Source organism: Gavia stellata, chromosome 3, assembly GCF_030936135.1.
Source record: "Gavia stellata isolate bGavSte3 chromosome 3, bGavSte3.hap2, whole genome shotgun sequence".
NCBI lineage: Eukaryota > Metazoa > Chordata > Aves > Gaviiformes > Gaviidae > Gavia > Gavia stellata.
The window spans coordinates 40232132-40245372 of NC_082596.1; the positions used below are offsets into that span (position 1 = coordinate 40232132).

Consider the following 13241-nt stretch of genomic DNA (forward strand, 5'->3'; position numbering starts at 1 on the left):
TCAGCCAACATGATGGCTAGGAAATTGGTTTTCTCATTGTTAGAAAGTTGGCATAATTTCATATTAGGAGAAAGATGAATGTGAAAAAGGGGAGCAGAGTCTGTAACAGGTTTAATGCTCATTTTGAAGCCACCAGTGAATCAATCTGCTAATGACAGAGAAAGATAATGCAATACTGACCTCATCAATAAAAAATCCTCTCCCTGAAGAAAGATGAAGTAAAAAATAACACTTTTATGAAAATCTTGTAACTCTTGAATTTCAGGCCTCCAAAATAACACATTTTCATGATTAAGAAGGAAAAGAAAATGAGTAGAAATCAATGCCAAGAAATAAGAGTAATATAAATGCTGAGAGTCACATAGCATTACTTGGTTTTGCTGCACCTAACCTGTAATATGGAGAAAATCACAGATGTACTGAGATTAAATTTCTGCTAAAAAGAACAACTCTATGTTTACTGATTCAAGGCAAAATCATGTCAAGTGAAATTTAAAGTGACTCCAGCTATGACCCAGATCACAGAGCACTGGTAAGAGAAAGACTTGTTATGATATAGAGCTAATAAAGCACATCAGCAACACAGACTAAATCCAATAAATATAATGTAGACTTTGAAAAAAATGTTTTCTAGGAAGAGGTAATATATTTTATTTGACCAGCTGGCCCAGCTGGAAAATCATATCAGCTGTGTCACCTGATTTAGTAAGATAACACCTCTTGCTATAGATCTTGCTTCTCTTATATCCTGACATCATCAGGGCTATTGAAATAGTACAACTAGAAAATACGAGAAGTACAACATATAGACAACAATTTTAGGTTTACAAATAGGAGGAATTTAGAAAGGTTATTTTATGAAAGGTTGAAGGTGTGATGACATCAGAGACACAGTAAAGAGAATTAAAGAATAGATTGTAGTAAAAATTTAACAGGATAAAAAAAAGGGTTTAGCAAAACCCCCTTAAATTAGTTTTAGTATTTGAATATCTTCTCCCTTCTCTTGCTCTTTGATTGTGGTTCTTCTAAGAAATCCTTGTGATACTTTATTTGCATTGATCTTTCTCTCATTTGATTTTATCAATAATCAATATTGTTATCCCTTCTTTTTCCAAACAAAATTCACAGATTCTCTTGTGTGGAACATGCTGTTTACCTTTATATTTGTGAGACTTAGAGCTGAGATTTTCAAAGGTGGGCAAAACTGTGGGTAGTTAATTCTTATTTGAGTTGTTTGATTTTGCCACATTTTGAGAGAGCACACATTACCAAATAAAGTGATCTTCCAAAATTACCTGACCATAACCTAACATTTATGGCTTGGTTCAATGTACTTCACTGATTTGTGCTAGGTAGCCATCTCTTTTTGAATTTATACAGTAGCTGCTTTGCAAAGTAGTTGTTTGAGTAGTCTCTAAGGCTATAATGTATGATTACATACACTGCGATCCATTACATAGAATGGGATCCATGTTGTATCATTTTTATCATGGGTACTCCCTTAAAACAAGAAATGTGCTGTATTTCAAAGCCTAGTATTGTTAGAAAGGAATTGTGAATAAACCTCAGCTTCAGGAATATTCAGTGGCAGTCTCTCAGCTCAGCTGGTCTGCATGGATCTGTTTTCTTTTTTGAGGCTCTTGTCTGGAAAAAGGAAAAAGGGAGGACATTTCTTTCTTCTAAAATGAAACCTCACCGTCAGTCTCTCAGACCAGACCCAAGCATAAAGGAAAAGGCATTGAGACCTCTGGCCACCTAAACTGCTAATTCATCTACGAGTCTGTTGAATGTGTCAAAAACGTTGAGATATGTGTAATGGGAAGCAGGGGGAATATTTGTCTCAATTGCAACTGTTCAGCTCACTGAATCCCCAGATTCCTTATCAGCACATAACCAAGATAATTTATGGCCCGCTCACTGCCGGTGTAGAGCCTGATTAATCCTGTACCCTCCCTGGCTCGGCGCACCGCCTCATCACACGGGTGCACCACCTGCTCCAGGCTTACGCTTCCCACACCAGAGGCAGCAGTTATTAGAAGACAGAGCTCTTAGGCATGATGTGCTCACTGGGAAATGATCACTCAAGCAACAATAACAATGGAATGGATATTACTTAAGCCGAGACCCAGAAATTAGGATAACCGATCTGCTGGAAAGTTAAGACTTGGGGGAGATAACATTTACACATTAGAGTGGGAGGCTGGGGAGTTTCTTTTCAAGCTCCACAAATTAGAACCGACAAAAAGCTGTGGCCATTTAGAAATGAAGAAGTGAGAAGATTGGTACCGGAAGTGGAAAATGGATGTGTAACGAGGTTTCATTTTAATGGAGAAGCTGGGTGAAAGGAAGGGATGGGAATGGCCACCACTTAGGCCTGTATGTGATGTCAAGTGGAAAGCTCAGGAGAGGGATGCTGGATGCTGGAGTAAGATTGATTTAACAATAGATGTGATTTAAGTGAAAAGGCTAAGGTGCTGGCAAATGGGGGTTGGGACAGCATCCATTTCAAAGCAGATTCAATTTAAACAGAAAGGCCAAGGAGGTGGAAGGTGGAGACTAAAACAAAATCAATATTAAATTAGCTAAGTAGAAGCTTGAATCAAATCAGCTAGCTAAAAAAAGGGCATACTGAGTATTTGGGAGTAGGGAAGCAAAGCATGGGCCTAAGAAATGTCACGGAACTCTCAATAAACAACATATCCCTTCTAATCAGAATAATGTTTCCATTTTAATAATAATATTATTTATTACAGTAGCAAACCCAAAAATCTTAAAGGAAGGTACGACCCACAGTTTAAGGAAAATTATATGATTGTAATTATATGCCTATTTGAAGTTAATTGTCTTTTATGTGTATATATGTGTATATACATATATTGGATATGGCATATAATACTCAGAATCAATGGCAGAAATGCTTAGCAGGAATTATATTTGCAAACCAGTAATTTATCAGGTAGTAGTAAACTAGCCTTTAAAAACTTTCCTTTCTAGTTATCAGTCTGGAAATCAATTCAAAGCTAAGGGGAGTGTATATATACCTATGCTTGAAGCAAAATATGTAGATATACAAATACATATGCATAGATATGCATATCCATATCTATCTACACACACATATACGTATATATATATCTGTATGTATTTACCCAGACAGGTAAAAATTGGCCAATATGTGATGTAATACTGTTCCGACACATTTCTCTGAATAGAATGCAGTAATTTCTGCAAATAATACATAAAAAATATTTTGCTTTCCATACAGATATTTCTAAATGCTTCACCTGTGCTTCTGAAGTCCCATTTAAACAATTATATATATGTGTGTTTTTCTACAGTCAGAATCCAAAATCGTGGCTGGAAGCTAGTGATTGCAGATCTGTACCTTTTGGTATCTGAAAGCTCACACAACTCATTGGTATAAAATAGATGTTTAAAAAACATTAAACTTTACACTCGTAAACTCTCCCTCAACTTTGTACAAAAAAGAATGAGTGGATAACTCCAACTAGACCAAAATGATCAAGTATCATTTTGATGTATGAAGCAGAAGAGAGTATGTATCATCTACCGAGCCGTCTGTAGCGCCAGGCAGCTGGCTTTGGGTACTCAGGTTTTTCTCACCCACACAGGAACATTTCAAATCCGTACTGTGTGTTCACCCCTACTGCTCTCAACTACTAATATTCTGGGGAATATCCGATAATCATTCTTCGTGCTAAAGTGATTGAGGTGATTCTTTCCTACTGAATTTCAGGAAAAAATGTCTGTCTTGTGCTTATGGGAGGAATTGTGGGAAGGCACTGGAGGAACTCTTATAATTTGAGTGATTTACCCTTTTCCCTAATGCAAAATAAATAAGCTGCTTGCTTGCATGGAAATGGCATCTTGACTATTATCTTCATACCTATTGCCAGGCAAGTTAGTCCGAGTTTAAATTCAGTGCAGGAAGAGGAAATTAGAGGTAACCTTACAGTAAGAAAGGAATTCTTTACTGAAGATAGCCTAAAATATTTTAGTCAAGTGCTATAGAAACTCAAGGGGGATTTTTTCAAGTTATTTGATTCACACCTTATAGTAAGCTATGCTCTATCAATGAAAAACTGGAATTTGTTTACACATGTTATTTAGGTCATGCCATTTTCTCTCGCTCTGACTGCACCCTATCTGGAGAAACCTTACATGTTGCATTCCAGATTAAATGTATGATATGTTCAGGCAGGTAACTTCTGCTGCTGCTAGAAATATTCCACAGCCAAGACTTCCCTTTTCGTATACTGTGCGCTATCTATTATTTAAAGACAATCTCTCAGTTAGAGCAAGGTGTTCTGCAACAGTCCATGGAGATTACAACTGGCAACGAAGACTATTTTGTACATTTACATTTTGCTAGGGGAATGTAAAAGCAGAGCATGTAAAAGAGAATGTAAAAGCATGGGTGTATTTTTTTTGAGTTGTTTTCCTGTGACAGATTATTCATCTATGGTTTTTAAGCAGAAAAAAAAGAAGGGGGAATCATGTCTCTGCTGCAATTTTTTTGCCACTGACTTACCTAGAATGAAGATTTTTTCTAGTATTTAGTATTTATATTTTTTAACTGCTTTTATTTTATGCCACCTCAGAGGTTTTATCCTTGGTTGTGTGCATTGTATGTATGCACACATTTCCATAGGAACTAGAACAAATGCTTGGTCAGGCAATGTATGACAACTTAATGTTAAAAAAAAAGAGAAAAGAAAAAAAAAGAAAAATCAAAATAGTGTGGTGTAGTGGTAATTTAAATAGTATAATGTTCCTGCTATAGTTCTTCCTTTGTTAAATACTTCAGAATACATTGTGTTAGTTTAGTGTAGGAGTGAGCATGTATTTGCAGTTAATTCGCACATTAAGGCTAATGATAAATAGGAGGACACCAATGGGACTATAAGACCATACAATGTTGTTAGAATAATAGGTTTAACCTTTATATTTCTAGTACAGGAGAAAGTGGAGTCAGGTATAAGTAGGATAGTAAATAGAGGAGTCTGCATCTAATCAACAAACTCCAGCTGGACAGACCTCTGAAGACTACCAAAACTGTAACTTGACATTTGTCTCCATTAAATGTTTGGTGGGATTGGCCTGGGCCACAGCTGAACTGGGGGAGCACCCTGGATACTCCTGGTGCTATTTCTGGTCACACTTCAACCTCTCCTTTGGTTCATGGTGGGCATCTGCAAGGCAATGACAGCGGCTGCAAGCAGGGAACAAGTCACTCCCTGGCACCAGCCACCCTGAAACATGGGCAGCACCTCAGGGCAAGGAGCAGCAGGAACCACCTGTCATCAGCCGGATGTTTTATGCAGTTAGCTGGGCTCCCTGGCTTTCCAGATGTCACAGACCATGTTTGAGGACAGCTATGTTAGACTCTTCGTCTCTGTAGGAGTCCACATTTGTTTATTTTTAGAAAACTGTTCAATTGAATGAACACTTACAGAATACAATTTGGTTGTGGATCCATGATAATTCTGTGCCTACTGATACGTTTAGTCTATGCCTGGCGAAAATAACTGATTCTGTTATTTTACCAAAACTGGTATATCAAAATTTTGTGGTTTGGGTTGCTTGTCCAGATGAACAGAAAGATGCAAATTGCTTTTCAAGCCTTCCAAAAATACTGATAGTCACTGCCATTTTACAGAAATGCTAAAGCCAGGAGAACACTGTCAACCTGGCAGCTATAGTGCTGTTTCAGTGCCAGGCAGTAAAACTTATTATCATTTTAAAAGTCTGTGTCAAGCTTATTCATCCATTGGTCAGCAACAACACATTTTGTTTCAATATCTCAAGTCATTATGGCCTAAAGGTGAGAGTGGTGAGTGCTAAAGCCCAGTGATGATCTGTGCTGCTGGCTGCTGTTTGCAAAGTTTCCCAAGTCCTCGTTTTCAGTGAGTTAATTTAGGATAGTCATTGTCTGGGGATGCTTGATTCTTGTATTGCCCAAAAGAAGTGTAGTGCAGTATCCTCCTTCTTGGTCACCCTTGATATTAACCATTTTATGATAAAAATTCTCTTTTCTAGAAGGTAAATAGACTCAACCACAGGGGCAATTGCAATTGATGTAAAGATATTAGTAGTGTGTTCCCACAAACGCCTTAGAAAAGGAAACTTGTATATTTACATATAAAGGTAATCACACATACAAACATACATGGGTCTGTTGCTAATATTAGCTATTGCTAGTTCTTCATTCATTTTGCAAAAAACAGCTTATTTATAAGAAATTTATCACTGCTGGACCTGCTGTGTAACTACAAATTTTAAATTAAATGGGAGGAAAAAATTCTTTCTCTCTTGTTTGATTGACCAACATGTTCAATGGTGTGTATATATGTAATGCCGTATGTCAGATCAGGCAACACAGTAGTTTTTCAGCTGTGGTAATAATGTATCTTGCTTTACTTAATATTTGCCTAATGATAGCATACGGAGGTTCTTATTGATACCACAGTATGGGGAAACCTTTCCTTTTTAAAAACAGATTCATCTTCCTCTCTGTTCTGAAAGTACAGTTCAGCTCTGAATAAAACTAGCATAGGGGAGAGAAAAAAATATCATTTTTTGTTTATTATTTTTGTTCTTGTGGTTTCATTTAGGGGATAAAGCTTTCCTTCATAGTGAACGGAAGTCCTTTTCTTCATTTTTGCTCATGCACAAAAGAGGTTTGAGCTTCCTTAGATTGACCTTCTGGTGTTTCAGTCTTGTTTTTATAATAAATTGTGAAACCACAATTTTAGTTTTGTGGCAAATCTTTCCCTTTGATTTCACCTTTTTTCCTTGTGCAATTTGTATGCAACTCAGCTTCCACTCCACAAATTCACGTACAGTACAGAACTATCACTTCTGACATGTGTCAATGTCATATTTATGAACTAGTATTTAGCAGCAATAGAGCTATCAACTGTTTCTCAAAAAGCTCCAGAAATTATTTAGAAATTTAATAATGATTTTAGCAATGTATTTTTGCCTAGTCTCCAGACTCCGCTTTATTAAAACCATTCAGTAACTCTGACAAGGTGGCAACAATCTTCTGAGTTCATTTTTAGGAGAAAATGATTCACAAACAGGATAGTGACAGGCTTTTATGATTACAGATTTCACATATTCTGTTCCTTCAAAAGGGCTTATATAGATTGATAGATCTACAAAGAAAGAAATGGAAAAATGAAGGGAAGATATATAAATAGACTTTTTCATTAGGATGAATGATGGAAGGTATTAACCCCACTACAGTAGTGTGCCTTTTACATGTCTTCTTTTTCATTCCTTTTGACCTGCTATCATCTTCCTTCTGAGTAAAAGTTAACTACAGTCTGAAACGTAGGTAAGGTGAGCAATAGCTGGAAATAAATGTTTCCTCAAGCATTATTACTGTTCAGAAAAGTGTCCATCAGCTCAAATGTCAGGCTGAGAATCCATTTAAGCACTGCACAGAGGCTAAACAGGCAGCTATTATTAACTTTTAAGTCTGCCTGACGGGTTTCAGACCAAGAACTGGGGTTAACTTGATGCACTGAATATTGCAGAGTATATTTAATTAGGGAGGCTTTGACTCTCAGATGGCTGAGAATTTATTCTGTGCAAACTACTGCAAAAATATGATAGAATAGCTGCATCTACCTAAGAAAAGAATCTGCTGCATCATATTAAAATGCATAAAATTGCTCTTTTGTTGCAGTTTCTTGGACTTTTATCCTAAGGTAATCACTGTCTACCTTCAATCTGACTGTTTTGAAGCATCACTGTACTTCTCTCTTAAATAATTTTTTGTTCATTATGCTGTAAGTTAACAATGGGAATTTTTCCAGAAAAGTCCTGTTCTTCTCGGCTGATTACCAAACCGAACCATTTTCCCACTGTGCTGGTTTTGGCTGGGATGGGGTTAACTTTCTTCATAGCAGCTAGTATGGGGCTGTGTTTTGGATTGTATGGGGCTGTGTTTTGGATTTGGGCTGGAAACAATGTTGATAAAGCAGGAATGTTTTAGTTACTGCTGAGCAGGGCTCACACAGCACCAAGGCCTTTTCTGCTCCTCACCCCACCCCACCAGCGAGTGGGCTGGGGGTGCACGGGAAGTTGGGAGGGAACACAGCTGGGACAGCTGACCCCAACTGACCAAAGGGATATTCCATACCATATGACATCATGCTCAGTATATAAAGCCGGGGGAGGAAGAAGAAAGGTGGGGACATTCGGAGTAATGGCGTTTGTCTTCCCGAGCAACAGCTACGCGTGATAGAGCCCTGCTTCCCTGCAGATAGCTGAACACCTGCCTGCCGACGGGAAGTGGTGAATTAATTCCTTCTTTCGCTTTGCTTCTCCGCGCAGTGTTCTTTTGCTCTACCTATTAAACTGTTTTTATCTCAGCCCACGAGTTTTCTCACTTTTACTCTTCTGGTTCTCTCCCCCACCCCACCTGGGGGGAGTGAGTGAGCGGCTGTGTGGTGCTTAGTTGCCAGCTGGGCTTAAACCACGACACCCACTGTGCCTTACACAGACGTTTCTTCATTTAAAACATATCTGTGGGATTGCTATGAATGAGTTAATGTTTGTCTTTAATGTATTTACCTCGTAGCATAGAGGACTCTAAAACACAAATGGGCATTAAGACACAAATTAGGAGGAAGAGAGATACTAAAGGACTATTTAGTTGCTTTTGATTAGATTCTGGATCTTAGAAGAAAATAAAAAAGTAACAAATCAGAAATTATTGCCCTCCACTGGTTGTAAAATCTCCTAGATGTATCTATTCTGCTTCTTTGCTCCACTCCCAGCACACCGCTCTTGCATCTGCCCCAGGTCATCCTCCTCTAACTAAAAAAGTCTATTCATACAAGAGTCTAGAAGATTATATGTAAAGGTCCAAGTGAAAATGGGAAGCTTGCTCGTTCCTAACGGAGTACGTTGAGCTAAGTTACACCATACTTGCCAAGACAAGTGAGATTATTTTCACTTGTAACAAAACACCAAACTGCCATCGGCAGTTCTGGAAGAGAAGCAGAAGTTAAATGCGGTACCTGATTCCTCTGTGGAGAGTAGGGTTAGGTTTACATACTGGATCACCTTAGCACTTGATGTGTTTTACTGGTTAATAAATATATCAGCTGTTCTCCATTCTCAGTGACTTAAATTTCCATTGGTATCCTATGGCACAAAACTCTCAGAAGACAGTAAGGTGGGCTTGCAGTCAGAGGACAGTGGATCGGGCCTTGGATGTCACAGACCTTGCCCAAACTCTTACAAGGCAGACATGTTTTATAAGTGAACAAGGCCCTTAAGTTGACAATAACCCTCTTGTGAGGCCCTGAATATAAACCACATATACTCTTTAGCAGGTGACTGCATTTTCTCTGAGCATGTTGTATTCTTTGGTGGGACTTTTGTCTTTCTTTCAAACATGCATAAAACACGGATGTGTGAAGCACACTATAAAGGACTAAACAAAACCAACAATAATATAACATACTTGTGTAAAAAGTGAAGAGTCTGTCTTCCCAGGTACAGATATATCTGTGTTTGCATGTGGGTGTGCATGTACACACACTATTACTCTTTACCAGTCTGCCGGCCTTCCCAATCATTTAATGAAGCCTCCCTGTTCCAGGAATTTAGTTAGCAATTGTCTCATAAATGAAGTTTCCAGATATCTGTATGAAGCCCTAGCTACTGTCATGACTCACCACAGCCATACAGAAAGGAATTGTCTCCGGATTTCACTGACCAAAGGCTCTGTTTATAGATTTCAAATTATACAGCCATCTTGCTGCCGCGCTATCCTCTGCTGTTACCCTGTGTTACTGGTTCCTGACTAACTGGCAATTCCCAGCTTTCCAAGGGAGCATTGTCTGGGCTTTTCCTCTTCCTCAAGACATACATTTCATGTTGCTTCTCCAAGTGTTCATATTTCCCCTTTACAATGCCAGTCTTTGTCCAGGCTCCTTGCGTCTTTTGACAGTACACTATGTGCACAACATACTTATGATTCCTTCCCACTCAGTTTTATCTGAGAATCTCTTTGATATATTTTCTTCCTATTAGAAATCTAAATGAAAGTGTTGAAATAGATTTGACACTAATGTCTGTGGCATTATGACGGAGAACCAAACGTTGTACAATTTGTAGCAATGGAAAAGTATTTTGTTTATGGTCCTTCACACTATTTTTGATCAAAAAGTCTGCTTTTCCATCACAGCCATGAATTACTTGAATTATGTTTTCAATTAGATTTTCCAGATATTATCAAATGCTTTCCTACAAACTGAATTATTTTTTTCTACTGTATTAATTTCACTAGTGCTATTCTGTGAAGAAACAAAACAACTATGTTAAGATTTATGAATAAAAGTTTACAAATAGATATTTGGTTGTGTATTATTTATCCTATAGCCACAAAATGATATTGGCATTTGTTCCTTTTTTTTTCCCTCGAGCTAGATATTTTACTGCTTAACTCCTCATATATGACAGGAAGTAACTGACATCATCACACGTTGTCCCTTTTTTAAATAGACTTGTTCTTGTATTCGCTCCTGTTTGCTCATCCAATATTATTCCCTTCTCACTATTGCTTTTACCAATCACTACGCTAGTCATGTGGGTATGGTGACCTTGTTAGGCAATTCTCACAATCTCTTTTCACATAGCATCATACCAAAATGTTCAGCATATTCAGATTTTTCCAATGCCCATTTAGTGAGTTTTGATAAATACTTTTTAAAAGGTGTGCACATTTTCAAACTTTTTGAACAATACGGGTATGTATATAAGGGTTTTATTGATAAAGGCAGGTTAAGAACATGGGGTCAGCATTTTAGATGCATGGTCTAGTCACTTGTAAGTGTTAAACAGGTCTATCTAATTATTGATCAGACTGATACTGCACACTGTAAATGGCTTGATCTGTCCTCTCTATTAACTTTACTGCTGATAAAGATGTCATTTGGAAAAACAGACTAAATGGCTTCAGGAGCTTTGATTCAAATTTAAATGTACATACCTAAAGACTTACATAAACATGTATATGCAACATGGATCACATGATTTTCAGCAGCGTGACTGGCTCATGCAAGAGGTTCACAGGTCTCTGTGAAGAAGTTTAGTGAGTACAATCCCGACACCTAGATAAGGTGGTAGTACCTAAATAAGTATGTCTTTGAGCACAACTGTTTGTGTACATGAATGGCAGATTCTGCCATTTTTCAAAATTTGTTCTTCGCCTTGGTAGTTAACGCAAGACGAAGTCTCACCCCAGGTACTGTGGCTCCAGAGATGGAGAGGTGTGTATCAGTACTTACAGCTGTCCTCCTCCTCCATGAAAATACTGATCACGTAACAGGCATACACAAATCCAATCAGCTGTATGAAAGAAGAGGAAAAGCAATCATTAGAACACATGGAACACTTATTAAGCTTTTAGTACGATAGTATATAAATACAGGTATCACAGCTAAATTTTAAAGATATTTGCTTCCATTTCCTGTATTTATATGTAAATTTCAGTGCAAATGGTCACAAACAGCTAAAATAAAGAGACTTTCTTTCTTTCGCTCGTGTTGCATTATATTTTAAAATCTTTTCCCAGTCCCACTGAGATCAGTATTGATGAATACTACTATTGAGTAATACTGGTGGAAAACACTTGGACCTTGATGTTCAGCTATTACTTACATTCCTTTGTTTGTTCAGTACCCCTGTTCTCACATGACCTTGTCCACATGAATGTGGGCCCCCTAAGCACCTAATTTACATATTAAAAAGATAAAATATTTATTGACTGCTACAGAATTAAGTCATAGTAAAGCTTGTATGGAATCTACAAGAGATGTCTTTTGCATAAAGTGCAATAGTGTCCCATAGTTATGCAATAGTTGCATAAAGTGTCCCAGTGAAGAACTGTGGCAAAAGTTTAATTTGATATGTGAAGTGCCATGATGTAGCTGAACAGTAAAGCTGGGTTATGATTCATCAGTGTCAGGAAACACCTTATCAGAAGGGCCTATCAGTAAATCACATTAACTACGCAAGAAATGAACAGACGTATTTCCCCAAAGGACAGCACCAGCAAAATCATGCCATTGTTTTAACAGCAGCTCCCACAAAAACATCCTCCTCAACCCGGTTCTGTGTCATCTGTGCCACCGAGAGGAAGGGATTAAGATCTTTAGAATCAGGAAATAGAAACTCTGCTCATTTGCTTTCCATATAGACAAAATGTTTTCTTATGACTACCACCAAAGAAGAAGATAATCCCACTGGGCAAGAGAACCTGTTAAACAACTGCACTGCCCAGACATGTCCATGCTTGAGAAAATATTGTTCGTGCAGCTGTACACCATTTGTGTTATCTGAAAGCCTTGAAAAGACTGTTCATGGGAGACTTCTAAAATAACCCAGAGATTAGTCTTAAGAAAACTTCTTTTTCTCTGGTCCATTCAAAACATCTAATTAAAATATTTCTTCTAAGGGTGTCATGGATCAGCCGTCTGAGAAAGAGGTAATTTAATAGTATCTAGACTGGTATAAGCTCCTTCAGAGGCACAGAAATCATTCCAACCTGCTTTCTGGTTGGGCTGCACGAGGAGCTTTACAAGCAGCTCCAAGAGCCTCTCTGTAGACAAAAAGCTTGTCCACACAAGGAAATTCAGGGAAGTTAAGATGAATTAACTAAAGCTGTGAAATCAATGTACACAAGATAAAGTACACTAAATCCCTGTGTGGCCTTTCCCATTCAGAAATGAAGTGGCCTTAGTTCACTGTAGCTTAATCCTCCTCCAAGGGATTAATCTCCCCCATGGAGAATTAAGCTACAGTACGCTAAGGCTGAGTTACTTCTGAATGAGAGCTGTCACAGCACTGCGGCACAGTCCTGTCGGAGCTTCCCCTCCAGGGCATTCAGCTCACTGATATTTCGGGAAAGTGAGTTTAATCCAGCTTCCCTCTTGCTCTGAGCAGACTGCAGTATCAGCAGCTTCCTTGGCTTTTTGGGGGTCCTATTTACTGGGGTGATATTGCCACAGCCTCTATCAGGTGGCACCACTTTGTTGTACTGATGCTCTGAGCCAGCTAAATGCAAACCAGCTCTGGCGGAGGCGCTCGCAGGAGACGGCTAGGACCAAGCTGTGCCTGAGCTACCAAGCCCCGCTGTGCCCAATGTCATGGTGCCTGCAGCTGAATGGGACCTAGAGCCACGGCAGGGCTGCCTG

The 13241-nt window shown here is 38.4% G+C and overlaps 1 protein-coding gene across 1 annotated transcript in view; it reads right to left on the reverse strand.

The window, feature by feature from the left end:
• Nucleotides 1-11322: 11322 nt before the first annotated feature.
• NKAIN3 (sodium/potassium transporting ATPase interacting 3) overlaps nucleotides 11323-13241 on the reverse strand; it is a 358032-nt gene continuing 356113 nt past the window's right edge. The window contains exon 5 of the mRNA XM_059815480.1: nucleotides 11323-11394. Within this exon, the coding sequence (XP_059671463.1) occupies nucleotides 11323-11394 (72 nt within the window). The remainder of the gene's footprint in view (nucleotides 11395-13241) is intronic.